We start from the raw sequence: 27,664 nt of genomic DNA, 5'->3' as shown, positions 1-27,664 counted from the left end.
TGGACCCCTCCTGAGCACAGACTGCAGGGATATGTTCCTGTGAAAACCTCCCAAGTGGGGCCATTGTTCAATTTCTTCACCATAATTAGCTTTCCAGAGGTCTGGCATACACACACAGGGTGTATGGATATGTATAATAAGCATAACTAATGGTATGATTTTTTTTTCCTAAACTCTAAATTTTCTTTCTAATATATGATCATGATTCCAACTCAGCCCTGTAGAAAAGCTCCTGCTAATTTGAGAGGACTTTACCAGTGAGTGTTTGCAAAGAACAGAACAGGCACTTCCATTAAGTTGTGCAACTCTGTAAACACATGTCCAGCCATGTGAGTTGTTTGCACGTTTTGTGTATCCCACACAGGACACTCTGCCTAACACCCCAGCCTTGGAAATCACACCCAGAGGCAATGAATGCACTCTGCAGTGTTTATTAATCCCACCTCCAAGAGTGAGAGGGTACTCAGGCTTTAGTGAGGGCTCTCTGTAGCTGCTCTCAGTACTTCAGAGCCTGTTCTCAGTGTGTGACATTCATCCTGGTGACACTCAAGCAGCACACTGCTGAAGGACAGCCAGGGCACATCTATATTTGTGCCATTGCTCATTGCTGGCATGCCCCTGTCTGAGCAAAGAGGCAGGGTAAGGTTTCTGCAATAAGTCTCCCAGCTGCAGTTACAGGAAAGTGGCAAGGAATTGCTTTCGTGTGAATTAATTTTTACTAGGGGGAATAGAAGTTAACTTTGATGCCATCTGAGCTATCAGAAGAATTTATGACGTCTTAAGATAGAAGGCAAGTTTTTAGGTAGTAACATTCTTTGTTATGTATTTATGATAACTGGTGGTCACGGATCTAAACATGCTTAATGTAATTTTATCTGTGCCTGCAAAGCAAGCAAACACTGAGCAATCATCTGAAAATCTTATTTAGGCAGCAGGATTGCAGACAAGCTTAATTATGCTAATTTTAATTTATTTCATTTCATTTTGGTAGGGGAAAAAATGTTAATTCACTTTTCTAATTAGTAGTAGCTTCTAAAGCAAGCCTTATTGTTTTAATTATGGGGAAAAAAGTCTTTGCAGGAGCCAGACAACATTTTCTGGTATGTGTTAAGACCTTTTCTCTGTTTAAAATGTTAGAATTTGCATTATTTATTTTATTGCCTTCAGCATAAATAGTATTTCTGCCTAACTTTTTGTCCATAGTAGGATATTGCTAACTGTAGAATGCACACCCATGTCTGCAGTGCCAGAAGACAAGCTATGAACTTCTGTGTGGGTTTTCTTACAGATTTGTAGGGCTGCACTCAGCCAGGGATATAAAACCAGAGAGTGCAAAATGTCTCAATATTTTTCACTGGTTTGGGAAGTTGCTTTCTACAAATTGTGTTGACTCTGTTAGCTAAGCATTTCTCAGGAAAATTAGTAAAATGTTGATTAAATAAATTTGAGGTAATAGCAACTACTCAAAACTAAAAAGACCATAAATAATAGTTTGAAAGCAAACTTATGTGAAAACTTATGCAGAAGCTCTGATAGCACTGATGTCTGACTGATCTTTTGGCTTTTTTCTTCTGTGAGAAAATGATTTTAAAGCTTTCATATGCTTCACTTACCTAGGACTAGATGTAACTACAGATTAAGTGATATTCAGCTGAAATCTTTCCATGAAGTCTTTTGCTTGTGGTATTAAACTGCTGATAAAATTGATCTGAGTAGTTTTGTAGCTATGATTCCATCCATGTTGGTGAGCACTGAAGGGCTGTGGGGACGTTTCAGCTCAGAGAGAGCTCTGACTCTGTACTGGCATTACCTCACTGCTGTTAATGCAGGCTGATTGGAAAGAGTGGGCTTGGGAATCAGCATTAAAATTGCCTTTGCACTTTTAATGTTATCCCACATGCATCTGCTTTATCATACAGCTTTGCATGTCACCTGCACATGCTTTTCACACCTCCCTCCTTGCACAGAACACACAAAATGTGCAAGGTTTGGGTCAGAGCAGGCATCTCTGTCCACAGGCCAATGGCCTGCCTTGCTCCCTAGTTACCAGATGCTTTATATGTTAAAATGTATATTTTCCACAGCACGTGAGAAGCCCCAAAGGGCAGTATGTTTTCTCTGTGATATTCTTTAGAAAGGACCCAAGACCTTGACTCAAGTTTCAATATTAAGAATAGCAACTTGAAAAATACAGAACAGCACTTTCCAGGGCATTTACTAGTGTGTTCTGTGGCATCAGTGCTCACAACAGAGGACATTCTACATTATGCCTGACTGACAGTTCAGAAAACATGCTTGACAGCAGCTGAAGAGTGAGCAGGCTTCAAACCAGGCCATTTCCAATTGCACAGAGCAGCACTAACTGTGCCTGAAGCACAGTCACAGTGTTTATCTGAGGACAGGACTGCTCTACAGTTGGAAATCAGGCATCAGGGTCACAGATGAGGTACTCAGAAAAGAGGATGCACACCAGAGACAGCTCTCTGCTGTGCTTTGCACTGAGGTGAGAAGAAGACAAGCTTCCTATGGTGTTCCATCAGCAGCTTCACTTAGGGAGTGAAGCTACTGACTTTGGTCTTTCTCATGCCTACCTCCAGGACTGAGCAGTCCTCAGCCAAACCTAATCTATCCCTATACTTTTAAGCAAGAATAGCTACATACTTAGATATCAGGACTGAGATTAAGATCTTTCTTATCTTTTACAAGCTTGAGTCTCATCATCTCAAAAGCCTCCCTGAGGATCCCAATGTCATCCAGATCTGGCAGCACGAGAGACTATGGGACTAGCGGCCAACGATATCACTCAGCTTCCCCACCAGCCCCAGAGCCTAGTGACACTGAGACTGAAGGTCTGATCTTCTATCACATGGATCTTTATGGATCAAAGGAGAGGTTTGATATCTTTCCTGAAGAGCCCTCTGGTCGAGGAGACAGATCTCTGGGGGATACGAGAAGGGAATCTGCACCGAGTAGTGAAAAAGTTCAGCGCCCACAAGAAGTTGGCTATGACTTGGAAAAGGAGGTTGCAGAGTTGGCTAAGATGTATGGACTTGATGAGGATAGAGAAAAAGAGCTTGAGCTTCTTGGAGGACATCTGGAGAAGGTGGAGAGCAGATGGCCACCAGCTCGCACAGAAAAAGCAGGATTACAAGGTTCCTTATATAACAGGTCAAAAAGCAGCTCTTCAGTGAAAGATCCAAGCCAAAGCACAAAGCAGCAAGGACTTCCTGATGAGGCTTCTCAAGGTGAAAATCAGAGCAAAGCCAGAGCAGATGATGAGGCTGAGAGCAGCACATGGTCCAGAGGGGGGCTAAGCAGTGGTGGCATGTCAGACGAGTGGAACAGTCAGGCTGTCAGTGAGGAGGAGGTAGAGGAGGAGGAGGAGGAAGAAGAGGAAGAAGCAGCAGATGTTTTTTGTTCCACCTGCAAGATACCAATCCGAGCTTTTGACAAACTGTTTGGTGAACACAAGGATCATGAGGTTGCTCAGCTCCCCAGTGCTGTGGAAAGTGAAAAGGTGAGAGTAATGCAGGTGTACTGTGGCGCCTCTAAAACAGTCTTCAGACATAGTAAGAATCACACTGGGTGTTTTGTAGGAGGAGATCCATAAAAACATGTGCAAGTTGGAAGAACAGATTGCTCAGATGGAAAATGTTGCCAGCCATTTGGAGGAAATCTTCATCACTGTAGAGGTAAGGCATTTTCTCTTGGGCTAACTTTATGGTAGTGGGGTTAAACATTTTGACAGTCATACTGACATTCATAGTATTCAGTTGTTAATGAGGTACTTACAGTAACAGAGCACAGAGTTATCTTGGGGTTTGTCTAGACTGAAGTACTCAGGAAAACTCATCCTAAAGATTTTTTTAAGTGGGCTAGTAAAACCACATTTATAATTTGCACAGAGTTTTGCATTCAGAAATAAAGTGACCCCCACTTAGGTCATCTTAGCTTTAAATGGCCAAAGAGCTGTGATCTAACTAGTCCATCCAGAGTGCAGCCCTTGTGTTCCCTCAGCTTCATTCACAGAAGTGTCAGATCCAGGCAAACCCTCGGCCCAGCCGTTCAAGCTGACGCCTTCAAGAGTTGTGCTCCCACTCAGCTGCTGTCACTTGGCCCCAGGGGAAGGAGGTCAGCTGGCAGCAAGTTCAAACCCAGCAATAACTCAACTGCAGGCTTTTCTCTGCTGCATGTGGCACAGGAGGACATCAGTGCCTGAACAGTGAGCAGCTGCTGGGACTGCTCCTTGCCTTGCTTGCTCCTTAAATTTCCCTTCCTAATGCTTTCTCCAGCTGTGAGTGAGGACACCAGCATTAGCTACCCAGCTGCCTCAGCACAAATCCATGGATCCCACTGAGTTGCCATGGTTTCTTTCGTGGAAAGATGTGATTCACTGTGTTGGTGGAAATGCTTCTGAGATTATGCCTAGGATATATCCTGGTTGTGCTCCCTGGGTTTAGGGGAGCATCATTGTTCCTGCTGTAATTTCTGTTGCTCTTATTTCTGGAACAAAATCCAACACTTTTGTGCTTTAGTGTGGGGTGAATGATCAGAGTAAACCCCTAAAAATGCACATAAGTCAAATTACACCTTCTGTGTACTGGTACTGTGTCCTAGTGAATTAAATCATGACATATTACCTCTATGGTAAGGAGAAATTTAGGCAGACCAGAGTAATATTTTCCTCTGCATGACCTGTGGATCAGACTTGATGCCAAGGTGCAAACCCTCAAATATCTTGCAGGAAAATTTTGGGAGGCAGGAGCAGAACTTTGAGGTGCATTACAACGATGCAGTGCAAGTGCTTGCTCAGAAGTATGAGGAGCAGCTGGAAGCACTGGGAGAAGAGAAGAGGCAGAAGCTGGAAGCTCTGTATGAGCAGCTGGTCAGCTGTGGGAAAAATCTTGACACCTGCAAGGAGCTGACAGATGAAACCCAGGAGCTTTTCCTGGAAAATGACAAAGCTGAATTTATGAAGGTAAAGAGTTTTAACTGTTGAAGTGCTTTTTGCTGCTTGCAAGGAGTCTCTGTCTGAGAATCCCAAGCAGCCTTAGTGCTAAGGAGAATTTGGGATGCTCCGTCCGTGGTGCTGTCACTGCTCCTCATGCTTGGCATGGTGGCATTGACTTAGTAGGGCAGCACAATGGGGGCAAAATGCAGAAGCAGAAGTTTGTAATTTGGATGCTCATTCATTTGTGAGTCACACTGGGGTTCAGAGAGAAGATATCTTGCTGAAATGCTTATCTGGGGAAACTCTGGAAGCACTTAGTGTTCCTTGCCTTGTGCAGGCTCAGCTCTCTTGCTCTATTCTGGGCTCACAGCAGGCAGGCTGATGTAATCACTTAGGAAGATGTTTCCTTTTCTTGCTCATTTTGGAGGAAAGTTCAGCTGAAATATGTCAAAAGCTCCCACAAAGTGATGGATGAAATCCCACTCTTGAGGTGGTGTCAAGAAGATATTTTTCTTTGGCAGGTAGAAAAATAATTGGAGAAAAAATCAGAATTTTTACTGATGACGTGATTGCTCTCACCTGAGTTGTCCTGTGACTAAGGTGGGTGGGAGCATTTCTGTAGCACAGTGACAGTAACTTCTGATCTGGACAACAAACAAATCTCATAACACCAGTGCACTTCTGTGGGTCAGTTTGCTGTGACTCCAGCCTGCTGAGTTCTTCTCATGAGCTGACTTTTCCCATTCCTCTGCATCTCTGGAATAAACTTATTTTCTCCTTACCTTGTAAACAGTTTACATAGACCCTAAGAACCATTGTTCATCAAAAAGTGAATGTTGGTTTTGAGCTCTCTGGGGCTTAGGTTTTCTCCTGTACATGCACTGTTTCCAGTTACATGCACTTCTCAGACTCCCTCCAGCACAGATAATTTCATGAGTTCTTTTGCCCAGCTGATTTTGGTTTTTGTTTGTGAGGGATCTGTTGGCACTTTGGACAACCAAAGGAGTAATTGGTCTAAAGTCTCAATGGGCAGACACTGATGACTACCTGATATTGCTCATTATCTTTCTGTAAATTCACCTAGGATGTGTCCATTTCAGTAGAAAGGGCTGGCTTTGTTCTCAGAGTTGGGAGAGAGCAAATTACTTCACTCCAAGTATTGCATTTGGGGCAATTTGTGTAAGACAGGTCAACAGCATGATGTAGTCTGGCTCTGGACTTTTCTACCTCTAACACTGTGTCCTTTTTTTCCAACAGGCAGCAGTAACCATGGTTGACAGGTAGTATCACAGTCTGGGATTTTGTGTCACATTTCTTCCTGCTAATTGGATGGGTTATTGGAGATGCTTGCATGTTCTGGACTTTGTTCAGGCACACAAATGTTGTCTAAGCCACTAAAGCTATTGAAATATTTAGTATTTTTGTTTTAAAGTGCATCAGAAAAAGTTGCTCTAAGAAATTTAACACTCAAAACTTGTTTGGCTCCAATTTCAAGAAATCCGAAAGGAGAGTTAGAGCCTGAATAAATCAGTGTTTTCAGCTTAGTCATAAGGAAGTAATTTCACTGAGAAACAGGATTGCTAAAGCTCTTGAAATAACCACTCTGGATCCAAATGAGACTAAAATTGAGCTCCCTAAATATACTGTAATGGGCTTATTTATGCATTAATATAGTGAGGTAGAAAATCAAGCTGTGGGAGCTCAGAACAGATACAGAAAAATATTGGAGCAATTGGAAGAAGTCTTAGGGCACACATCATAGGCAAAAACCACCCTATTAATTGACTGTTATTGTTCATGAAAGCACAGAGAAAAGATACCCCTTTCTTTCAAATTTACAACACCTAGAGCCACGAGGTCATGAATTAATAATAGTGTGAATTCAAAATAATGGGAGTTATGGAGCTAATAGGGTGCTTCCCTAGGGAGGTGCTGGGCATACCCCACTGCCCTGCTCTCTGCAGGAGCAGGGCACACCAGGGTGGCCCTCAGCCCCAGCAGCAGCAGCCAGCTCTCTTTGCCATCTTGGGGCACTGATGGCCACGTGTCTCCAAGCTGTAGGCAGAGGAGGCTGAGCTTGTCCAGCTGTGAAAATGGTGTTTTAAGGAAATAGGTGCTAATTTGGAGTCTGCTATTCTCTTAAAAATAGGAATCATAGACTGATACCTCCAATACTACGGTACTTCCAATTAGACATTATTTTTTCCCCCTACAATTACAGGCTGGAAGAATTCTTAAAGCAAGAGGTGAATTTAGAGCTTTCAACACTGCCAGACTTTGAAGAGCGGGCCATAGATGTCTCTGAAGTTGAACAACTAATGAACTCCATTAATGCTATTCCAGGTACTTTTCCTAACTGGTCATTATTTCACACCTATTTACATTTAAGTAAGGATATGTATTAAACATTTCTTCTTTTAAAGGAGATCTGCAAAGGCAGAATTAACTTGTCCCTAGTTTCCCTTCTAGTTTTTTTTGTTTTGTTTTGTTTTTTTAATTTGCCTATATATACAGGGACTCCGGAAGGTATTTTTGGAATTTTTTTTCCATTTGTTTTCAATATAAAATTACCAGAATTACTGCTAAATTGGGACTTCCTTGCTTTTGCTGGATGATTTCCTAGAAGACTCATGAAGATTACCCCCTTCTGTTGAGGGGTCAGGCATGCTTAGTCAGTGATAACTTCTCTTACATTGTAGTTGCTTGAACAAAATAAAGAGGAACTCCGGACTACTTTAAATAACTTACCCAGCTTCTCTTGATAAACAGATTTCAGTGACTTATTCCTCTGCTATTTAGCAAGCATTTTTTCCCCCATAATCCACAGGAGACAGCACAGCATAAACAAATTTTGAATAACTAAAAAAATGCCTAAAATTTTAAATATTTTCTGGTGCATCACAAATGGTCAGAAAGAACATTATTTTTTTTTACACCCAATACTGTGTTTTCTTAACATAAAACAGCATTTGGTGCTTGTTTGGCTGTGCTGATGCCCCCTGTTGTACAGCTTTTCCCTGATCCCTGGGTGGCTGGCAGCAGTGCTGGCATGGCAGATGTTGGGCTCACTGGAGCAACCCTCAGAGGAGGGAAAGGCTGGGGTTTATTTCTTTCACTGGTTTGCCTTTGTTTTGAAGCAAGGCTAATTCTCACACGCCAGTGACCTGATTACTAGCTGCAATTGCAGACTCAGCTCCTGACTTTTCTCCATGTGGGAGGAGTGGAGGAACATGACCCTATTCAGTGCCAAGGCTTTGTGCAAACACCTTTGTGAGAGGAGAGGTACAACAAACCATGATTATACATTCAAAAACTGACCTGTTTTTTCCTCTGCAGCTCCTTGTGCCCCTGTGATCAACCCCCAGGCTCCCAATGCAGCAACTGGCACTTCGCTGAGAATTTGCTGGGGCCTCTTCTCAGATGACACTGTGGAGTGCTACCAGCTGTGCTACCAACCTGTGAGCAATGAGAGGCACAGGGATGGGCAAGCAGGTAAGGAGGCTGGGGCCCAAGGGACACCTCAGCCCTCCAGTGGCAAACCCAAGGGACACCTCAGCCCTCCGGTGGCAAAAGCAGCTGATGCCAAAGTGCCTCTGCATGCCTCGTGCACTGTCTGCCACCAAAACTGTCATATCTGCCACCACCCTCTGCTTTGTCCCTCTTCCCCTGCCAGGTCTGCCATGCTGCCAGCTCCAGCAGGACCCATCACAGGGGCAAAGACAGGATGTGGCAGCAGCAGGGACAGCAGGAATGAGAAGGGGACAGTGGATGGAGTCACGAGGATTTCTGGGGGGTGGGCACTGTGTTAGAACATGTGCTACATCATGCATTTTTAAATTGCAGTATTTTTAAAGAGCAAATCATCTTATCATCAGCACTCCAACTGAAACCCCCAGATGATTTTACAGCTTATCTTAGTGCTAATAATAGTCTGTAACTCCCTAAAATGTACAGGCACACAAAAAAACACAGAGCCAAAATGTCTCAGCCTTGTGACAAAACTGCCTTTGCTAATACTGTTCTTGCAGTACCTTCAAAAGTGGAAGCCAGTAGCGTGCCAGTAGAGTGGCCAGTTCAGAATGAAAAGCAGAAACTATTGGAATTTTGTGAGATGAAGAATGAGAAATGAGCAGTAAAATAGCTTCAGCTCTTGTGCCATCTGATTTATGCAGCTTTAGAGGAAGGCACTGTGAAACTGCCTGACAGCTGATCAAAGGGTGTGGAGCCCAAGGAGCTCTCCTGAACTCAGCACCCAAAACAATGCACCCCAACTCCACTGTGTGATGCAGCTCTGGGGAAAAGTGGGCAAGTGTGTAAAGGCACTGTAAATGCTTTGTTTTGTTGTTGTCATTTCAGAGCACACACTAAAAGTGAAGGAAACATACTGCACCATTACTGATCTGTTGCCAAATACACAGTATGAATTTTGGGTCAGTGCTTTAAATGCCTCTGGAATCAGTCCACCAAGTGAAAGAGCAGTTTATGTAACAGGTAAAAATAGTTTGTTCATACAACTTTGTAATTTTCATAGTGAAATTCAAAATAATCTCTGAATTTTATGCAAGTAATGCTTTCTGGGAACTTTCTTTCTTCTGATGTAAGCCTACTGACTGCATGGTAATTCCCCACTTTTATTTAGAGAGCCTCTCATGCCAACTATCCCTGTTTTAGAGTGGCAGAAACAGAAGCAGAGAGACAAAATAACTTATTTAAATGCAAGCATGTAGACCAGCTGTGAAGAAGGTTCAAGTTTCCTGGTTCTGCCAGATGAATCCCAGCTCTCCTTTCATTGGCCTATAGGTATTTTGTGGATTCACCTGTTATGCTGTTCTTTTTAACTGCAGTTCAGTCAAGGACATTGTGTGAAATTCTGACATCAGATTGAGCAAGTCAGTGTGAGACCTTCAAGTGCTTGTTCCAGATGTCTTTGACATCTCAGAGCAGAGAAGAGATGCACCTTTATGACAAAACAAAACTAATAAACAGTTGTGTAGTCAGTCTTTATGCTACTTCTCTGTTTAATTCTCTTGGGACCTTTATAGTCTAAATGAAGTCTTTAAATAGTACTGTTAATCACTCTACCTGCTGTTTATTGTCCATTGGGGAAGCAGGTTTCTTCACAGTATTAGTAAACAGCATTTTTCTATTTATTTGTCTTCAAAGCATGTTGTTTGCAAACATCTTCAAGCAACAGCTCAGAATTGTTCTTTTTTCTACTTTTTAGCTCCTTCACCACCTATCATAAAGAATAAAAAGATCCAAAGCTGTGAAAATGCAGCACTGGTGTGCTGGGAATCCAGAGACATTAACCCTGTGGATTCCTACACAGTTGAATTGTCCAAGCTGACAGATGAAGAAAATGATGATATTATTACTGAGTGAGTTACTCTTCTATTGAGCCCATGGCCTGTAGAGATTAAACCATTTCAATTGTGTGGCATCAGACAGGACTAAGAAAGGACCCATGACCTTCTGGTGAATTTACAAACAATTCTCTTAGTAAAACTAGTTGTAAAATGTTAATAAGAAATTACTACATGAGAATTATGAGTATTGGAAAAGGGCAGAAGCAGATGTAAAAATCTGCAGTCTGTGACAGACTCTCTCTTGCCCTGCTACAGACAATTGTACAAGGGAAACTGTTGATTGGTTACAAGACATGTTGAAGTGTAATGTCTTCCTTGTTGCTCAGAAAAATAATTTCAAAGGCCTACTTTTGTTTTCTACCCTGTCATTTTCCATGGATTTGTTTTCTGCAGATCTATTGTTGGGATCCCTAACTGTGAAGTCCTAATTCACCTCCAGCCAACGCAAAAGTATCACATCTGTGTCAGAGCCCAAAACCTGGGTGGCTCCAGTGAAAGAAGTGAACCTGTCCTGATACACACCACAGGTACTGTACAGCTTGGAACAACCCCAGCAGCTTATTGGAGCATCTATTGTCTTAACAGAGAGATTCCTGCTGGTTTCAACGGCCTCTGGACCAGATCCTAATTTCTCACATCTAATTACACACCTGGTAACATTTTAGGAATGAAAAAAGCAACTTCTTGTAACAATAAGTGCATTGCTTTAGCTCTGTAATTTATATTATTGCTGTCTGGTGCATTTGGTACTTGAAAGTTACTAATTCCTAAACATTTTAAAAGACAGTGTAGCTCAACACCCACGTATTGCCAGCCTGCAAAGTACTGACACACCAGTGAGGAAAGCTGTAGTGTGGTTTTACTTCAGAGATTACCATGTAATGCAGCTGCTGCTGGGAATTATGGCTGAGACAGCACTTTCTAGAGCCATTTAGCAGACATCAGTGCTCACCTTCATCACTGCTCATCTCAAATCTCCCATCCCACTCACACCTTACCTGTGTCTCTTCTGCCCTCACCTTCTGAGACATTTGAAAATTGTATTTATTCAGCAAGATGACCACACAAAGTTATGTTTTAGTAAAAAACTTGTCTGCCACACAGCAGTGACACCACAGAAAAGAAATGCTCATCCTTAAATCCCTGGAGAGGAAAACTGTCATTGTGTTGCCATCGTTTGTGTGTATTCCAAGTGCTTAAATCAAACTCAATATTTGAAATTGCCCATTTTGTTTGCACAGCATGTGTTTGTTTTCAGCAGCACATGCCTGTAATTGCCCTGTCATTGTTTGTATTGTATTTGCAATGAAGTAACTTGCAGTTTGATTACAATGATTTCATTTGGGATTACCATGGGGAGATTAATCTTCTCAGAGTCTACATTATGCAAACAGCTGATGCAAATTGATCTGTTGGCTGCAAGAACCCACCTCCAGCACTGTGAATGGCCTTTGATCCTTTCTGGGGTGGGTAAACAAGCACCAACTACAAACAGCAGCTGTGCCAATGGTGGCTGCTCCTCAGGCCCCAGTGTGTCAGAGCTGCTCTGTGAAGTCTCTGCAGGAAGAAAGGCAGAAACACTTTTATCCTGGGCTGGACTTACCTCTCTGAGGGCTGGTCTGCCAAGGAGGTGCTGAAGCATGAGGGATCCTTTCTCTTCAAACTGCCCAGCATTTATGGGGATGGGTGAGGCCATGGAGAGTCCTTCACACCCCCTTTCTCTTTTCAGTGATTAAAAACAGATTACTTGAAACCAGTAGATTGCAAGGAGAACTCATCTCTGAATAGATGCTTCCTAATGCCTGCAGCTTTGAGCCCTGGTAGGGTTCAAAACCAGGCTAAGTCCCCTGCTTTTCACCAGACTGAAACTAAACAGTCTTAAGCTGTAAAACAAGTATTTATTAGAAAAATTTTAAATATATGATCTTGTCCTCTCAATGCCAGCCACAGATTCTTTATAAAGCATTGGTGAATCTTTTTGTGCATCCAAATAACATTTCATCACACCCTTGCTGCAATTCTCATGTTATAAGGAGATACTGGAGTTATCCTTAGGCATTTTCTCTTGCAGGCACCTGCTTCTACCTTAATGAGGACACAGCCCATCCTTTACTGGCAATTCTAGATGATGGATTTACCATTTCATGTGATGAACTGGAAAACCCAGAGTGTGATCTGCCTGTCTATGATAACAGCTTTACAAGGTATACAGGGGCATTTCAGTTCCTTTGGTTCTTTTAACAGATGCCAGGAAATGTCTAATGGGGCTTTCAGCAGCTCTGATTAATTTTTTGAGTTGAAATCTCTCTCTCCAGCTGCTCTTTGGAACTTGGAAATTAATGCAAGTTCTTAAACAGGATTACAGATGCAGCAGCCACAATCATGTACAAGCCTACTTATGTCTGGCACACTGAGCTAAATTTGAACAGGTATTTAGGTGCCACAACAAATACTAAGGAAAGGAGAGGGATCTGAAAACTTACCTCTTGCTGAAAGATATAACTGATACTATTTGGACCAACAGGTATTACTTTTAAAAAGATTATGCCCTTTGCCATTGAAGAGAGAGATTAAGCTTGCCAAAATGCATTTTCCAGTCAAAACCACAGAAACACCACATAACTAGGACAGGCATTGCAGGAAAATACAAGTCTACAATTTATTCCCTCCATGGAAATGCAGTGCTACTAGAGGGCTTGGTAGAAAAGAGTGGTGATCCTTTTCATTAAAGCCATCATGGTAATCTTAAATGGGATTTCATCCCACTTCCATGAGATGCTTTGATGTTTCACATCCACAGCCAGAGCTGGCACTCATCTCATTCAAAGGCTGAGGTTTTGGTACCACTATGAACTTTAACAAATCTCCTTCAAACCAAGATACTGAAAAAAGAAAAATAAAGGAAAAAAAAAAAAAAAAAAAAAAAGAACAAAAAAGAAAGAAAAAAGGGGGAAAAAGAAGAAAAAAAAAAGCTCCCAAGGAACTTACATGGCAAACTCTTCTTTCTGAAGTTTGTGTGGTCTCTTAAGTTTGGGTAGCTGATGTATTTCCTCAGTAGTTCCTCAGTGCAGCTCAGGTTTGCCTTGGTGGCTTTGCAGCTCTCATTACTATGGTTTTGTTCACAGCTGTTTACCCATCCATTTTGCATCCTTCCTTTTCCTTCTCAGGCTGTAGCAACACAGCCTCCAAATGATGAGTGCGGCTCTCTCTCAGCATTGCCTAGAAGACCTCAGTGTCTGCCAGCAACATCCTTTTCCTTTGTAACTTATAACTTTACACACTACCATAGAAACATAAAAGTTGTGTGTGTTTGAAACCTGCCGTCCCCCTTGACAATGACAGCTAATACGCCATGTACTTTTCTTAAGAAAAAGCTGAGGTGTAAGCTTACAGGACTCATGTTGCTCTCCTAAGAGTGTTTCAGAAGCATTTGGAGCAGGTTATTTTGCCCAATTTTCTTGCTTTAGAACCTGTGTTTTTGCAGACTTGCATCTTCAAAGCACCCAGTTCCTTTGATTTCAAGACTGTACCAGTAAATCAAGCTGAAGGGTCTCTGTAGTACATTATCTTTGTCTCTACTACACAACTTTCAAAAGAGTTATTTTCTGCATGGTTCCAATCATACATTTCATGGCTCAGGTACCCAGCATATTACAAGTTCTCCTACTGTGTTCAATTCTTCCTAATCTCTCCAAACCCAGAGGGAAGCAGTGTAGACAGGTTCCCTCCTCCCCAGCTGCCCCAGGAACTTCATGCTGTTACAGTGCTCAGTTCCAGTGGTGAGTGATGTTCAAAACCCTGGGCTGTTGGGAAAGAAAATGCAAAATCTGTACTTTTTTCCTCTGCTATGCTGGAGTTCACTAGAGAACTCTCTTTTCTAACAAGCATTAACTTTCCCAGAAAATCCAGGCACTATGGGATGCTGTTCTCCATCTTCCTGGAAGTGCCTGGGGCACTCATTTCTACAAAGCTACCCACAAGTAAAAACAGGGCAGGTGTCACAAAGAAACCTGCAGGCTGGGGATTTCACTGGAGTCGAAACACACTGCACTGCTAAGGTGACAGCAGAAGTGGCTTTTGTTTATTGCTATGTAATGTCCAAGCATATCCATACCTGAACCTATCTAAACACTGTAAAGAGAATTATAAAATGGCCCTGCCTTTTAACACCTATTAAAACACCTATTCCTGTCTCCCACAGATGTATTGCAATCCTGGGCAGTCTGATCCCATTTCCAGGAAAGCATTACTGGGAGGTGGAAGTTGAGGAAGATACAGAGTACAGAGTTGGTGTGGCTTTTGAGAACACTCCAAGACATGGTCACCTGGGGGCAAACAACTCATCCTGGTGCATGAGGCATATCATCACACCCTCCAGGTAAGGGCTGTGGAGGCTGCAGGTCTCCAACAGGAACAACTCTCACACCTGCAGGCAGGGCAGCAGGGAAAGCAGAGATTTTGTATCAGCTCAGACCAGGCACTGGGGACTCCGACATCCCACCGCTGTCCCTGTGAACCAGTGGTGGAAGGATACTGCTTCAGCAAATCCTCCTGCTTTTTTAGGGTGTTTCAGCAGTATTTGGCATGAGTTATTTTGCCCAACTTCCTTGCTTCAGAACTTGTGTTTTGGCAGATTTGCATCTTAAAGCACCCATTTCCATTGACTCTGAGAGGGTGCTACTGAATCAAGCTGAAGGGTCTCTCTGTGATACATTGTCTCATTGCAATGAGACATTGTCACATTGAAACAAATTGCAGGAACAAACCTGAATAAAATCAGAGTTGCAGAATTTAGCTGTAAACATTACTAAAACCTCAGTGAGAAGACAGTAATAATCTATGCAATCCCGAAACTACATATCTAGCTAAACCCAACTGGTTTTCATCTCTGTCCTGCCTATGGCAGTATGTCTGCAGAAATGCCAGCTCCCTCCTGCCTCAGCTGCACTGCTGGCTCTCCCCTGGACCACTGCCTTTGACTCTCATGTGCAACCTGGGCACCTGCGTGCACAAAGTGCTTCCCTTTGAGAGGAACCAGGGTGCCTTCAGCTCTTTTGTTTTTCTCACCTGCAGGCACAAGTATGAATTCCTGCACAGTGGGATGACACCTGACATCAGAATTACTGTTCCCCCCAGAAGGATTGGCATCCTGCTGGACTATGAGAACTGCAGACTGTCATTTTTCAATGCAGATATTGCCCAGCACCTTCACACATTCAACTCACCCTTCCAGCATTATGTCCACCCCTGCTTTGCACTGGAAACACCTGGTATCTTAAGGATACACACTGGAATTACAACACCCCTATGGACTGCCCTGCCATAACCTGTGTTCTGCAGCTGCCACACCCCTGTGTAACCTGCCCTGAGCAATGCCCTCTTTCAGCATTAACTGTACCATCACACTCCCTTTGAACCAGCAGTTTCCCCCTAGTAAGAGCAAAGCAACCTTGACCCAAACCAGCTGCCAAGCCTGGCAGCTTGGAGTTTACATCCTCTTGGGAAGGATCTTAGCAAAAAGCCACTAGGGTCACAAGAGCCATCAGCATCTCAGAATTCTTGTTAGAAATGGACACTTTCCTTCTCAGAGGTGATGCTGTCACCACCCTGCAGTGGCAGCTGGATCACAGCTCCCCCAACACCCACCTGAAGCCTAGGGAACTCCCCAGTTCCAAAGCAATCATTGATTCTACTCCTGAGTCTACTCAAGAGCTAAAAACTCAAAGGAAAACAAAAATAGCAAAAGGCATAATCACTGTACAGCTGCTGGAGCTGAAAGCACTCCAGTCATGAAGCTGATCTCCCAATCAAATGTTCTTGTTGTGACACAAGATAATCAAATATGCTGCCCCTATATTTGTGCCTACATACCCAGTAGGACTTTCTGGAATACCCAAGCCTGCACTCCAGTCTCAAATGTAAGCCAAATTTTTACAGAATGCTTCTCATTCATTCACCCAGGAAAAAAAAAAAAAAAAAAGATAGGCTTTTTGCAGTGCTTGATTGTCCTTGTAGAAAAACCTAAAGCAACATTTTTAGCTGCTTCCTTTTAGCTATGCTCATCTCCACTTGGGTGTACCCTCCCTCCACAGATCTGTTCTCCCCATCAGCACTGAAGAATTGCACTCCATGCTGTGCCCTAGAAGCTGTGTGTGTCCAGTGAGGCTGGCAGGACTCTGGCCTAGCATGCAGTTGAGACATCCTTGTTTGGGTTTCATTTCCAGACACCAATCAAGACAGACCCTGCCTGTCAAGCAGGCTTGGCCAGCTCTGAACAGCCTCATCCATCCATGTCAAAACTACCTGAACTCAATCAAGAGTCATTAACAGAGGAGCTTTTCCACAGATTTATTGCACATTGATTACAAAAATCATTGGTTCAAGTTTCCATTCTAGGGAATCACCAGGAACAAGCAGTGGCCTCTACAATATGCAGGGTCTCTACAAATAAATGCCATTGGCAAAACTAAAGAGATTTTACATAGAACTGTGTATCAAAAGCTTGTCTGTTCTTTCTCAAACAGCTTTTAAAGTCTTACCAAAACAGGCCTTTAGAAACCACAAAAACAGGAGCTGACTATGTCACTACAGCAGTGATTAGTACCAGCTGCTCTTGGATATCTGTTTCAAAAGCCTCAGAAGATGGGTTTAGCAACACTGAGCTATACCAGCACAGCATCATTTCTCAACCTACCAGGAATGAAGGTATTTTCAGGGCAGAAAAGGTTGTTATGGTCACTTTGTCACACCTGCTGTAGGCAGGCCAGAGACTTTCAGTTGCCTGGTCTGCCAGTGAGCAGAGCAGCCTGTGGCCATGTGTGCCCTGCTGAGGCTGGCATGGCCTGGCCATGGGAACAGCAGCTCTAGGGTACAGCTCCTGTGCAGGGGATGGAAGTGCTGAGATAGCACCATTCTTTGCTTAAAAATTATTCCTTGACTCTGGGGCCAACTTCTACCTACTGGAACATGTTTTACCCCTATCAGCCAAAAACTGAGAGCCCCACTCTTAGATACCTGAAAGAGTGTAACACACAGGCATCAGAGCAGAGGTATGAGGACATCTGAACCTCCCAACAGAGCCTCTAATGCACAAAGGCTGCTGGTGAACCCATGATTCCACTACCCACCACCAGCTTTCACCTGAAGTGTTTAAACCATAGCTGTAACCTGGCAAATACTTTCCAGTTGGTGATCTGAACTGGCAGGTCCCCAGGACTTCATAACCCTCTCACTGGACAGTGCAAGGGCAGATTTTCTGAGCCAAATTCAAGGTGCTCAGACACCCCTGCAGTGGGACTCCACACACAGGTACCAAACAGTTCTGTTGTTGTGCTGCCAGTGGCTGAGCACAGGAGAATGTCTCTCTCTGCTCAGGAGAACGGCCCCATAGTCATCACCAGGCATGGCACAGGACTGCTAAGGCAGTGACAGAAGTATCTGAAAGAAAGAAAAAATATGCAATAATTGGCTCCTAGTTAAAAACAGTAAGGGAAATGAGTTTGTATGTTTCTCTTTAACAAAAGCTTCACCTGTTGGTACTAGCCCAAGCTTTTCCTCCTTTAAGAATCCAAACCCCATCACTTAAATATTTATACAGCAAAGGAAACTTGACAGTGTGTGTTTCTTAAAACCAGCTGTTGCTCTGAACAATCTCTATATCAATCCTTTACAGGGAGGCCACACTTCCACTGCAGAGGTCTACTAAGCCATAAGTTTACACCTGCATGTCTCTGTATTCAGTTTATTCACCAGGTGTATACAGTTTACTGGAACTCTGAGTATAGCACTCACCTTGGACAACTGTGTTGATCTGAGATCTATTACTCTGCATTGAAAAGGTATCTCAGATAAGGCAAAACTAATTCTTACCTCTGGCCTGTACACAGGAACTCTGGCTAAACTACATCATGTGGTAAGGCAACAGTCAAAAATGAGTTTGTTCTAACATTATGTTCTGCAAAGCTGCATTTTTCCTCATACCTGTTGGGTCTTTTTCCTCCTTGTTCCTTTTCCTTATGGGCATTTACTGGCACACAGTAAAATCCATCCTCTGCAAAGGACAGAAGCTCATGCCTGAGGCTCTGGTTTTGGCCAGCTGAAGCCCACAGGCAGTCCTCATGTGCAACAGTGATCCATGCATCCCTGCAGGACTTGCAGCATCAGGAACTGCCAAAGGACAGGGCACCCCCAACCATCCTCCCCCAGCAGCTAACTGGGGACTCTGCCAGGCTGCCCAAACCCCTTCAGGCCAGAAGAATCCCTTTCCCCAGTTTCCCTGTGATTTCAAATTCACATTGTTGCCACTGGAGGGCATCGCGTGAAGCCCTTTCAGAAGGCCACACTGGTTTCACACAGATTTCTGAGGCTGAAAACAGTTTTCAAACCGGTTACCATAATCCAAGGCATGTCCAGTGTCCCTCCTCACCCAGTGCTGGAGCCGGGAACAAAGGGCCTGTGAGCAATTAAACAGGTGACACATGTCAAAGGCACAAATACAAAAGACAATGCAATAGCTGGAATACATTTAATCTACATTTAAAACACACACATCCAACCTTTTACTACAGAAACATGTGACTTTTAACCTGCTCTCTCTCACTGCCATTAAAACACTGTAGGTAGATCAAGTAGGTCCTGACTTTTATCTCACAGACAGGCCTTGTTCTCCCACCATTTAATTTAGGAGGATAGTATCAGTGGAGTCAATATAGTGCCACTGGCTCCACTTTCTTAGTCCTCCAGATGAAACTCCACAAGAAACTCCTGAAAAGCCTCAGACCACACTGAATTCTCCTAAAGTAGACAGCAGGGCCTAACCAGGAAGGCAATTCCCTATTCCTGTCTTCAAACTCAGTTCCATCTTTTTACTGTTCATCTCTGTTTCCCAATATCATTCATTAGCAGCACACAGCAAAGCAACCAAGGACCGTGCAAAGGTGAGGCTTTGCTTCCTACCCACACTTTACTGCAGTCCTGGGCCAGTCCAAAACACAACACTGCCTTTTATTGCATTTTCTCACCATCACTTTCATGGTGGTGTGCTCAGTTGTCAATATGTACTGGGACTCATCTTACCCACCTTACTTAAACCTTTTCTAAACAAGCTTACTTTTCAAGCTTTACTTGCTCTGATGGAAGCGATACTGAGACATAAACTGCTTCACAAAATGGCTGTAAGGGGCTGCACCCTCTGCCAAAAGGGTGCTCACCCCACAGCTAAATAAAAGCTAAATAAAATCCAGACACCAAGCTATGGCTTTAAACAGCCCCAGAAAGGCTGCACTAGTGGGTCCCGGGCTACCTCACTAAACCATCACCACCACAACGAGCGGACCCGGCGGGCAGCGCTTACCTGGGCCCCGGGCAGGAGCGCCTCTTCACGGGCCCCGCGCCGGCCGCGGCCCGGGGCTCCCGGCGGGACGGGCACCACGGCGGCGGCTCCCGAACGGGACATGGCGCTCACGGGCAGAGCCGCGGGCACACCGGGCCTCGGCGCCACGGCACGGGAGCCGCTCTGGCCGCACGGCCACGGGGCCTTTCCGTGTGCTAGCGAGCATGGGAGGCCGTGCCCGAGCTCCGCCGCTCTCCCGCTGCCGGCCGGCCGCCCCCAGGCACCTCAGCCCGCCGCGGGAGGAGCAGGAGCGGGGCCGGGGCCCCGCCGCCATGAGCTCCCCCACCTCCCCTCGGGGCGCCGCCATTTCCCGCGGCGCGGTCGAAGCGCCCTCAGAGAAGGCGGGGAGAGGGCGGGCGCTGCCTACCTGCCTTCCTTACTTCCTTCCTTCCTCTCGCTTCTTCCTTTCCCTGCTTGTGCCGGGCCAGTGCTGCGGACGGGGAGAGACCGCTCGAAGTTCCCCCCTGGAGCGGGCGCTCTGTTCCCGCAGCCCCGGCCTCACTAACGCAGCCTATTCCCGAGACATTACGGACCGAGCCGAGCACACCACGCTCGGCGCCCGCCTGAGGCCGACCTGCCCTGGGCTGGGCCATGGAGCGGCTTCCCCAGTGATGGCTCCATCCACACACAGCTGAATTGCTGCCTCCAGCAGCCACCATCCCGTGCAGCACCTGCTGTGCTTGTCCATCTCCATTCATTCCCATAACATGTGCTTGATCCTGCAGAGTGAAGCACGAGAATAACACCGGCTGCTAGCAACAGCCCTGGCCAGGCTGAGGGAGAGCCACCAGCTCTCAGCAGCTCCTGGGTCTCCAGCAGGATTGGGGCCGGACAAAGCTGCTATTTCTCACTCCTGGGGTGGGTGTTCCACAGCTCCCAAATCACCTGCACGGCACCCTCATGCAGGCTGGGCTGAGCCCAAAGTAGCATGTGAACTCCCTTGCCTTGGAGGTATTTGCAGCCAGTCGAACACTCAAGTTTTCTGTCAATCTCTAAACAAAATCCCTTTAACATTCCCTTTCTGACATTGGAAAGTGAATCGTCAGGTGATGCCTGGGCCCCTCCAACACATCCTGCCCTGTGCCCCTGTGCTGAGGTGAAAGCTGCAGCCAGGCTGCTGTAATAGAACTATGAATTGTGCCTGTGCAGTGACAGTCATATATTTCATGGTGTGTGTACTAAAATGCTTGATGAAGGAAACATTTTGCTTCCCATACATGGATGCATGCCGTTTACAGTGAGGATTTATTAAGCCGAAAATTTCTGAGCATGCCCAAAGCAATGGCTTGTATTGGCATACAGGAAAGGACATTAGGAGTCAGTCTGACTTCCTCACAGCCTGCCCAACAGAAAAAAAAAAAAAAAAGCCTTTGTTTCTGGTGGAGAATTTAAAATTCAGCATCATTGTTACAACCTGTTCTCTTGCTTTGGATTTCTCTGTGCACTAACCTTAAGAGTTCATATCTGGCTCTTAAGACTTCAACCAAAAGGCCAAAGGATAGACAAAAACGTAAACACCTATACAAACAGCTGTTTAAATTAGAAACTGATGGTTTTGTTTTGTTTGTTTGGTGGGGTTTTTCTGTTGGAGGTGTTTTTTGTGGTTTTGTTTTGTTTTTGTTTTGCTGCAAATGGAAAAGCAGCCATTGGCTTTTGGGCTGTGCTGTCTCAGTCCCTGTGTGGAATTTTGCACATTGTAGATATCTCATGACTGGGTTAGCACAGTGGCACAGCAGTGAGACCAGGCCTCTGTGGGGCTCTCTGTCTCTCTCCACTTGCAGCACAAGAAGAAAATCTAAGCTCGGTGCATGTGATCAGAAGAGGTGGAAATAGGTCTGAACTTAGTTCAGCCACAGCACTGTGGCATTTCAGGTACACACTGTAATAATGTGACCATATATTTGCAACCAGTATTAGGACAGATTTTCTTCAGAAATAATCTAAGAAGTGGATCCATGGGTAAGAAGTAACACTCATGAGGCAGATTATGAACAGAGCTAAGCCAATGAAGTAAATATAACTTCACCAAATTCAATGCATTGGGAAGGACTTTTAAGTCCCAAAGTGGGACTACTGGTAGGCAGATGGAAGAAATAAAGCCCCAAATCCAAAGTCCCTTTTTTCAGACCACCTTCTACAAACATGATTGACTCTTGTTACAACAAAACAACACAAATATCACTTTGCTAATACCTACTGAGCCAGACTTAAACATGTCACTGATATTTACTTAACAAGCATGGTTACGTATGTACTCTGCTGTGGTTCAAAGAACACTTATTTATTTAGAACAGCTTATTTTGAAACAAGGCTTTGAATTGTTTGTTTTGTTGTTGGGGTTTCTGTGTGTTTTTTGGTTGGACGGTGGGTTGGTGTTTTGGCTGTTTTTTTGGTTCCTGGCATGATAGAGCAGCTAAAACTTTGTGCTTTCTGACCTTGCCTTGTCGGAGATCTGTCCTAACAGGGGACAGCACATTGGCACTGAGTCTGGCAGCGTGGATTTTGAGGGGGTGGGAGAGGCCGCTCACTTTTAGGGCTTGATTGACAGGTGAAGAGACTTGACTCTGCTCTCACAGTGTCCTGACAGCTGTCTGTACACCAGCAATTGCAGTCTTTCCCCCTCATTAAACCCAAAAGCCGTGTTTGATGTTACCCACCGTTCTCAGCCCAGCCACAGAGGCGTGGCTGGGCAACTCCCCTGCTCCAGAGCGCTCCCGTTCACGCTGTGTCCTTGCAGTCTGCCTTACTTACGGTAAGCAGAGTGTGAAACAGTCGCACTGCCGGTAACAGAGTGTGAAACAGCCGCACTGCCCGGCAACAGAGTGTGAAACAGCCGGTACTGCCCGATAACAAACAGCCGCACTGCCGGTAACAGAGTGTGAAACGGCCGGTACTGCCCGGTAACAGAGTGTGAAACAGCTGCAGTGCCCGGTAACAGTGCCAAACAGCCGGTACTGCCCGGTAACAGAGTGTGAAACAGCCACAGTGCCCGGTAACAGTGCCAAACAGCCGGTACTGCCCGGTAACAGAGTGTGAAACAGCTGCAGTGCCCGGCAACAGAGTGTGAAACAGCCACAGTGCCCGGTAACAGTGCCAAACAGCCGGTACTGCCCGGTAACAGAGTGTGAAACAGCCACAGTGCCCGGTAACAGTGTCAAACAGCCACAGTGCCCGGTAACAGAGTGTGAAACAGCCACAGTGCCCGGTAACAGTGCCAAACAGCCGGTACTGCCCGGTAACAGAGTGTGAAACAGCCGCACTACCCGGTAACAGAGTGTGAAACAGCCACAAGTGCCCGGTGACAGTGCCAAACAGCCGGTACTGCCCGGTAACAGAGTGTGAAACAGCCACAGTGCCCGGTAACAGAGTGTGAAACAGCCGCACTGCCCGGTAACAGAGTGTCAAACAGCCACAGTGCCCGGTAACAGAGTGTCAAACAGCCACAGTGCCCGGTAACAGAGTGTCAAACAGCCGCACTGCCCGGTAACAGAGTGTCAAACAGCCGCACTGCCCGGTGACAGTGTCAAACAGCCACAGTGCCCGGTAACAGAGTGTCAAACAGCCGCACTGCCCGGTAACAGAGTGTCAAACAGCCACAGTGCCCGGTAACAGTGTCAAACAGCCGCACCGCCCGGCATGGGGACAGCGCTGTGACTCCGTGCCCGCCGATGGCATTCGGCTCTCCCACGAGTCTCACCGAGCCTGGCACACAGTGCAGTGGGAGGACGAAGCTCTGCCATCTCAGGATCTCTCACCAGCATCTCTGAAAAACACCAGAGGCCAACCTTTATGAAAGCACCCACTTTCTACATTTCCTCTTCCCATTTTTTGGGAGGATTCCCACCAGAGCCCTCAGCAGCAGGCAGGCAGCCCCAGGACTAGGCCAGGGATTGCCCTGGTGTGGGTGCCCACAAGCCCCTGTGCTTCCTTGCAGCTCATTTCACCCACCTGTTAAAGGGCTCTGTAGGTCTGCTTGTAAAGCTTAGAGATCTGTAAAGGAAAATTTTCTTTTTCTGTGTATAGAATAATATTACAAGCAAATTAACTTTTGAGGTTTTTTTGGGTTTTTTTTTTAAGGCAAAAATGGACAGTTCTTTCTGGAGGTAAAAAGCAATATTCCTCACACATTTTACACTGCAAATACCAAGAAAATCTTATCAAACATATTCCATTTTATCTTTAGGCTGAAGACAAAGTCTTACCTCCTCCCCCAAGCTGGGGAGCTGCAAGATCACCAGATTGACGTCATTCTCCTTGGTGATAAAACATGCTGCATGCTGAACTTGGCATTCAGCACGCTCAGGTTGAACTAAGAGCTAATGTAATGAACTCTGGGGAAGGATTTACATCAAATACCACTCTGGAATATTAAATACAGACAAGACCAACTTCTCACTTGAATAATTACACACTGGCTGAATTCCTCCTTTAGTTTCAAAGAGGAATCACCTTTCTCACTTCCTTTTGAAAATTGTATGCGTTGGTGCACTGTTTCACTACCTCTGTAATAAAAGGATGAAGTGATTTCTGTTAAGTACCACGGGCTGAAGTAAGATGAGTTTCAGCTCTAGCAATGACTCTTGCCACTCGACGGGGGGAGCAAGCAAACCAAGAAAAGGCAGATTCAAATTTCAACAAGTGTCCCCAGCTGCTTGTGCTTGCTAACATAACCTCAAAGGCAGAGGTGCCTGGGAACACTCCTGACTTCACTTTGCACGTGGGAGTGCAATACCAAAGCTTTGCACACATATTCCCACTGCCCCAGCAGCACTGCAGTGCTCACAAGCTATTTCAGTTAACTGTGTTTGTACTCTCCTTCTGCCTGTGGATACCAATGTAAGGCTTTCAGCCATTGTAAGATATTTCTCCAGGCTCACTTTGAGCCAGAAAGAAAAATATTTTCTTGTGGTAAAAGCTGTAGTAAGCAGCAAGAGTCAGTTTGAAAGGCAGGGTTTAGTCCCAGCATTATGGCTGTGTGTTTGAGGGACATGTTTAGCCAGTGGAAGTTAAAGGAAAGACTCCTAGTGAATGAAAGAAAAATGCAAGCAGAGAAGCTGGAAGAGAGGAGGAAAGGGGAACATGAGAAGACCAAAAGGCTGTTTCCTTGCCTAACACTGTTAAACCACAGGCAGGGCTTGAAGATCCAGGACTTCAAAGATATTTAGAAGCCTCAAAGCTACTTTCGTTAGTGGCTCTGGGTTCCCTGGCCTTTCCTAGCTCAGTTGCCTTGATTGCTAAAGAGGCAACTGCCTTTGTTTCACAGGGTTTGCAGAGCTGAGTCCACTGAGGTTTGCATGGGAAATGTTGGAGGAGAGTCCTTAAGATGTTGAACAATGGAAAAAAGGAACACATGAGACACTCTTCCTAAGTAACATTCAAAGCAGGCACTGAGATAAAGCATTCAGTGCTTTGGTGCCCTTTGCTCACAGAGCCAAAGCTTCAGCAAAAACCAGCTGAAACACCTGGACATCCCCTTTGTTCTGAACCAGCAGCACAGGGCTGCACAGGGACACGGCACCGATTTGAAAGCTTGTTTTCTGCATCTAAACACCATGTCAGGACAGACTGCACTCCATCCTGCTATCATTTAACAGCACCCCTGGGACCCCTGCACCTTGGAGGCATGATGTCACACATGAGCAGAGAGATTATTTGTTTTCAAGCTTCTGAATAGCTCTGAGACCTCATTTCAAAGCACTCCTTGCAGAGTCATGACTCAAAGCCTTCTGGTCTCACTGAAGGGCACAACTGACTACTGTTTCCTTGTGCTGTTTCTCAGCACCCAGCCAGTGATTATTAGATATCTATTATCCTTTCTTCACTTTTATGCAGGAATGCCATTGCTCAATTCCTTCATGTTCAAGACACATTTTTTTAAAAATGTGCACTTTAAAATTTTAAAATGCTTTATCAATGATTCCTCTACTGAGACAAGCAGAAACACCCAGAGAAAAAGGCACTGCAACAAAAAACAAGGCATTCATTCAATTTCAGGAGATTTAAAATTTATATATTAAATTATTTATATAGCCATTGGGTAAACTGCAGTATGAAAACCATCATCAGACTTGTGATAAGGTAGCTGTGCATTTGCTGAAAAGACAACATTGTTTTTACCAGATCATAATAATTCAGATTCACTTGGAGGCATCTACAGTGATACTCAGGTTTAAAAGCAGGATTACCTGATAGAAAATATGCAGCATGGAAAACAGAGCCATTCATTCTGCCATTTAATGCTGAATTGTGGAACCTTATTAAGTTTTAAAACACAGAGCTTTTTACTAAAGCCCTAGAGGTGCATAAAGGACCTCTCCTTCATCATGTCTGTGTTGGAATTTACTCTTGTATTAGCATTAAAGCAAGAACAAATGAAAAGAGCAGACACTGCATTAAGACTGCCAGCCTAACTGAAACTGGGAACACTTCAATCACACTCAGTTTACTCCAGTGTTCTCCCTTCCATGGTGAAGGACCCTCAGTAAAGCCATTTCTGTCCCCAGGAAGTTCCATCACTGAGTGACAGTTCAAAAAGCTGGAAAGGGTCCAGAGCACAGGGCATGTGATGCTGCTGTGTAATCTTGGAGAATAAAGAAGGGAATCTGGAATGGCTAAAGCATGTGCAGTGGGAGGAAAGACATCTGCGTCCTGGAGCAGTGAATATCAGGTTAGGGCTATCACTGCTCCAACAGCAAGGCCTTCATGCTCATGGGCAGCAGCCTGGAACCATCCCCACAGAACAGGCACAGCCTCACAGGGCACAGAAAGCTTCAGAGGTGCGGCTTGGAGAGAGAAGCTCAGTGGGAAGAAAGTCAAGATCAGGCATCATGGCTCCAGATTTTAGTTATAATCTGTCCTTGGCAAATTTAGATGGACAAGAGAGTGAACAAAGCTGCAGTGGCTGAAAATCAGTGTTTTATGTTAAGGGAAATTATTGTACACCAATATGGACATAAATCTGGCTTACAGAGAGGGTTAATTAGCACAGTTCTACAGTCCAAGTAGTGGAAATAAAGATGCAGTGTGAATTTCAGGGAATTAATCATATCGATCACATCTTTTCAGTGATGATGCATCAGGCACTTTTATCGCAGATGAAATTAACTGCTTTTTACCATATATTAATATAACCCAGAATATTAACTATGCTCATGAAGAAATTTTTTTCTGGGCAGTTTAGTATCTTTATTGAGGATCTGGATGAGGGGATCAAGTGCACCCTCAGTCAGTTTGCCAATGTAGCCACGTGGGGATCAGTCTCTCCTCCCAAGAAACAAGTAATAGGACAAGAGGAAATGGCCTCAAGTTGCACCAGGGGAAGCTTGGATTGGATATTAGGAATTTTTTTTTTTATTTCAAGGGTTGTCAAGCACTGGAAGAGGCTGCCCAGGGCAGTGGTGGAATCACCATCCCTGAAGGGATTTAAAACAATGTGGCACTTGGGGACATGGTTTAGTGGTGGATTTGGCAGTGCTGAAGGAATGGCTGGACTCCATAATCTTAAAGGTCTTTTCCATTCTAAATGATTCCATGATTTTTACCTGCAAACAAGTCTCTAGGCCCACATGCTCATGCCCACACTTCCTCTTCTATCCTTACTGCAGCAGATAAGCAGAGGAGACCTTGATGGTGTGATGCAGTTTTCCTCTAGTGGAGACACAGGAGCCTGCAAGGAACAGAAGAGATTAATACCAGAGAGCAAATTAGCTGGTTACAATAGTGCAACATAGAGAAATACAATGTGACATTGCCAGGAAACCTGTCAGCCAGCTCTCCCTCTCCTTGCAAGCTCCCTGTGAAAACAGGATACTTGTTTTATTGAGCCTTCAATGAAAATACATTTGCTCCTTCAGCTTTGATTGTAGAACCTCTGGAAGACTGACCAGAGAAGCTTCTGTCCTACTACTGTCAGTGAGACAGTGGCACAGTCTGGGCACCCCTCACAGGGTCTGAGCC

General features: G+C 44.8%; 2 protein-coding genes and 1 non-coding gene across 10 annotated transcripts in view; 1 reads left to right on the top strand and 2 right to left on the bottom strand.

Annotated features, from left to right (window-relative positions):
- The first annotated feature begins 522 nt into the window (after window positions 1-522).
- Window positions 523-17,923, top strand: FSD2 (fibronectin type III and SPRY domain containing 2). 4 transcript variants are annotated; one of them, XM_063169788.1, is made up of 13 exons: window positions 523-639; window positions 2,707-3,517; window positions 3,597-3,692; window positions 4,745-4,978; window positions 6,209-6,231; window positions 7,173-7,294; window positions 8,288-8,443; window positions 9,308-9,442; window positions 10,176-10,329; window positions 10,711-10,844; window positions 12,389-12,521; window positions 14,519-14,695; window positions 15,391-17,923. In XM_063169788.1, the coding sequence occupies exons 2-13, from the start codon at window positions 2,747-2,749 to the stop codon at window positions 15,641-15,643; spliced, it is 2,388 nt and encodes a 795-aa protein (XP_063025858.1). In that variant the 5' UTR covers window positions 523-639; window positions 2,707-2,746; the 3' UTR covers window positions 15,644-17,923. The 4 variants fall into 4 exon arrangements, with proteins under 4 accessions (XP_063025858.1, XP_063025856.1, XP_063025855.1 ...); XM_063169786.1 differs by lacking the exon at window positions 523-639 and adding an exon at window positions 646-790; XM_063169785.1 differs by lacking the exon at window positions 523-639 and adding an exon at window positions 646-802.
- Window positions 16,652-27,664, bottom strand: part of PDE8A (phosphodiesterase 8A) — a 149,148-nt gene continuing 138,135 nt past the window's right edge. For 3 of the 5 annotated variants that reach the window (XM_063169782.1, XM_063169783.1, XM_063169779.1), the window contains exons 23-25: window positions 27,250-27,374; window positions 18,298-18,769; window positions 16,652-17,754 (exon numbers count right to left, since the gene is read on the bottom strand). The gene's annotated coding sequence lies outside the window, so the exon portion shown is untranslated. The remainder of the gene's footprint in view (window positions 17,755-18,297; window positions 18,770-27,249; window positions 27,375-27,664) is intronic. The other 2 variants (XM_063169781.1, XM_063169780.1) reach the window with 2 other exon arrangements.
- Window positions 18,928-19,059, bottom strand: LOC134425505 (small Cajal body-specific RNA 15). Its single transcript, XR_010029698.1, has one exon. It is a non-coding gene; the product is annotated as a small Cajal body-specific RNA 15 (non-coding RNA).

The sequence above is a fragment of the Melospiza melodia genome, chromosome 15, assembly GCF_035770615.1.
Source record: "Melospiza melodia melodia isolate bMelMel2 chromosome 15, bMelMel2.pri, whole genome shotgun sequence".
Classification (NCBI taxonomy): Eukaryota; Metazoa; Chordata; class Aves; order Passeriformes; family Passerellidae; genus Melospiza; species Melospiza melodia.
Note: the sequence above shows the minus strand (reverse complement) of the source record. Positions and strands in the feature narration are given on the sequence as shown.

What these genes read in the sequence shown, in the direction of transcription:
- FSD2 (XM_063169788.1), top strand. Translation starts at nt 2,747, where the DNA reads ATGTCATCCAGATCTGGCAGCACGAGAGACTATGGGACTAGCGGCCAA. An exon ending in AAATCTTCATCACTGTAGAG is followed by an intron (nt 3,693 to 4,744) that starts GTAAGGCATTTT and finishes AATATCTTGCAG; the next exon opens with GAAAATTTTGGGAGGCAGGA. An exon ending in AAGAGCAGTTTATGTAACAG is followed by an intron (nt 9,443 to 10,175) that starts GTAAAAATAGTT and finishes TCTACTTTTTAG; the next exon opens with CTCCTTCACCACCTATCATA.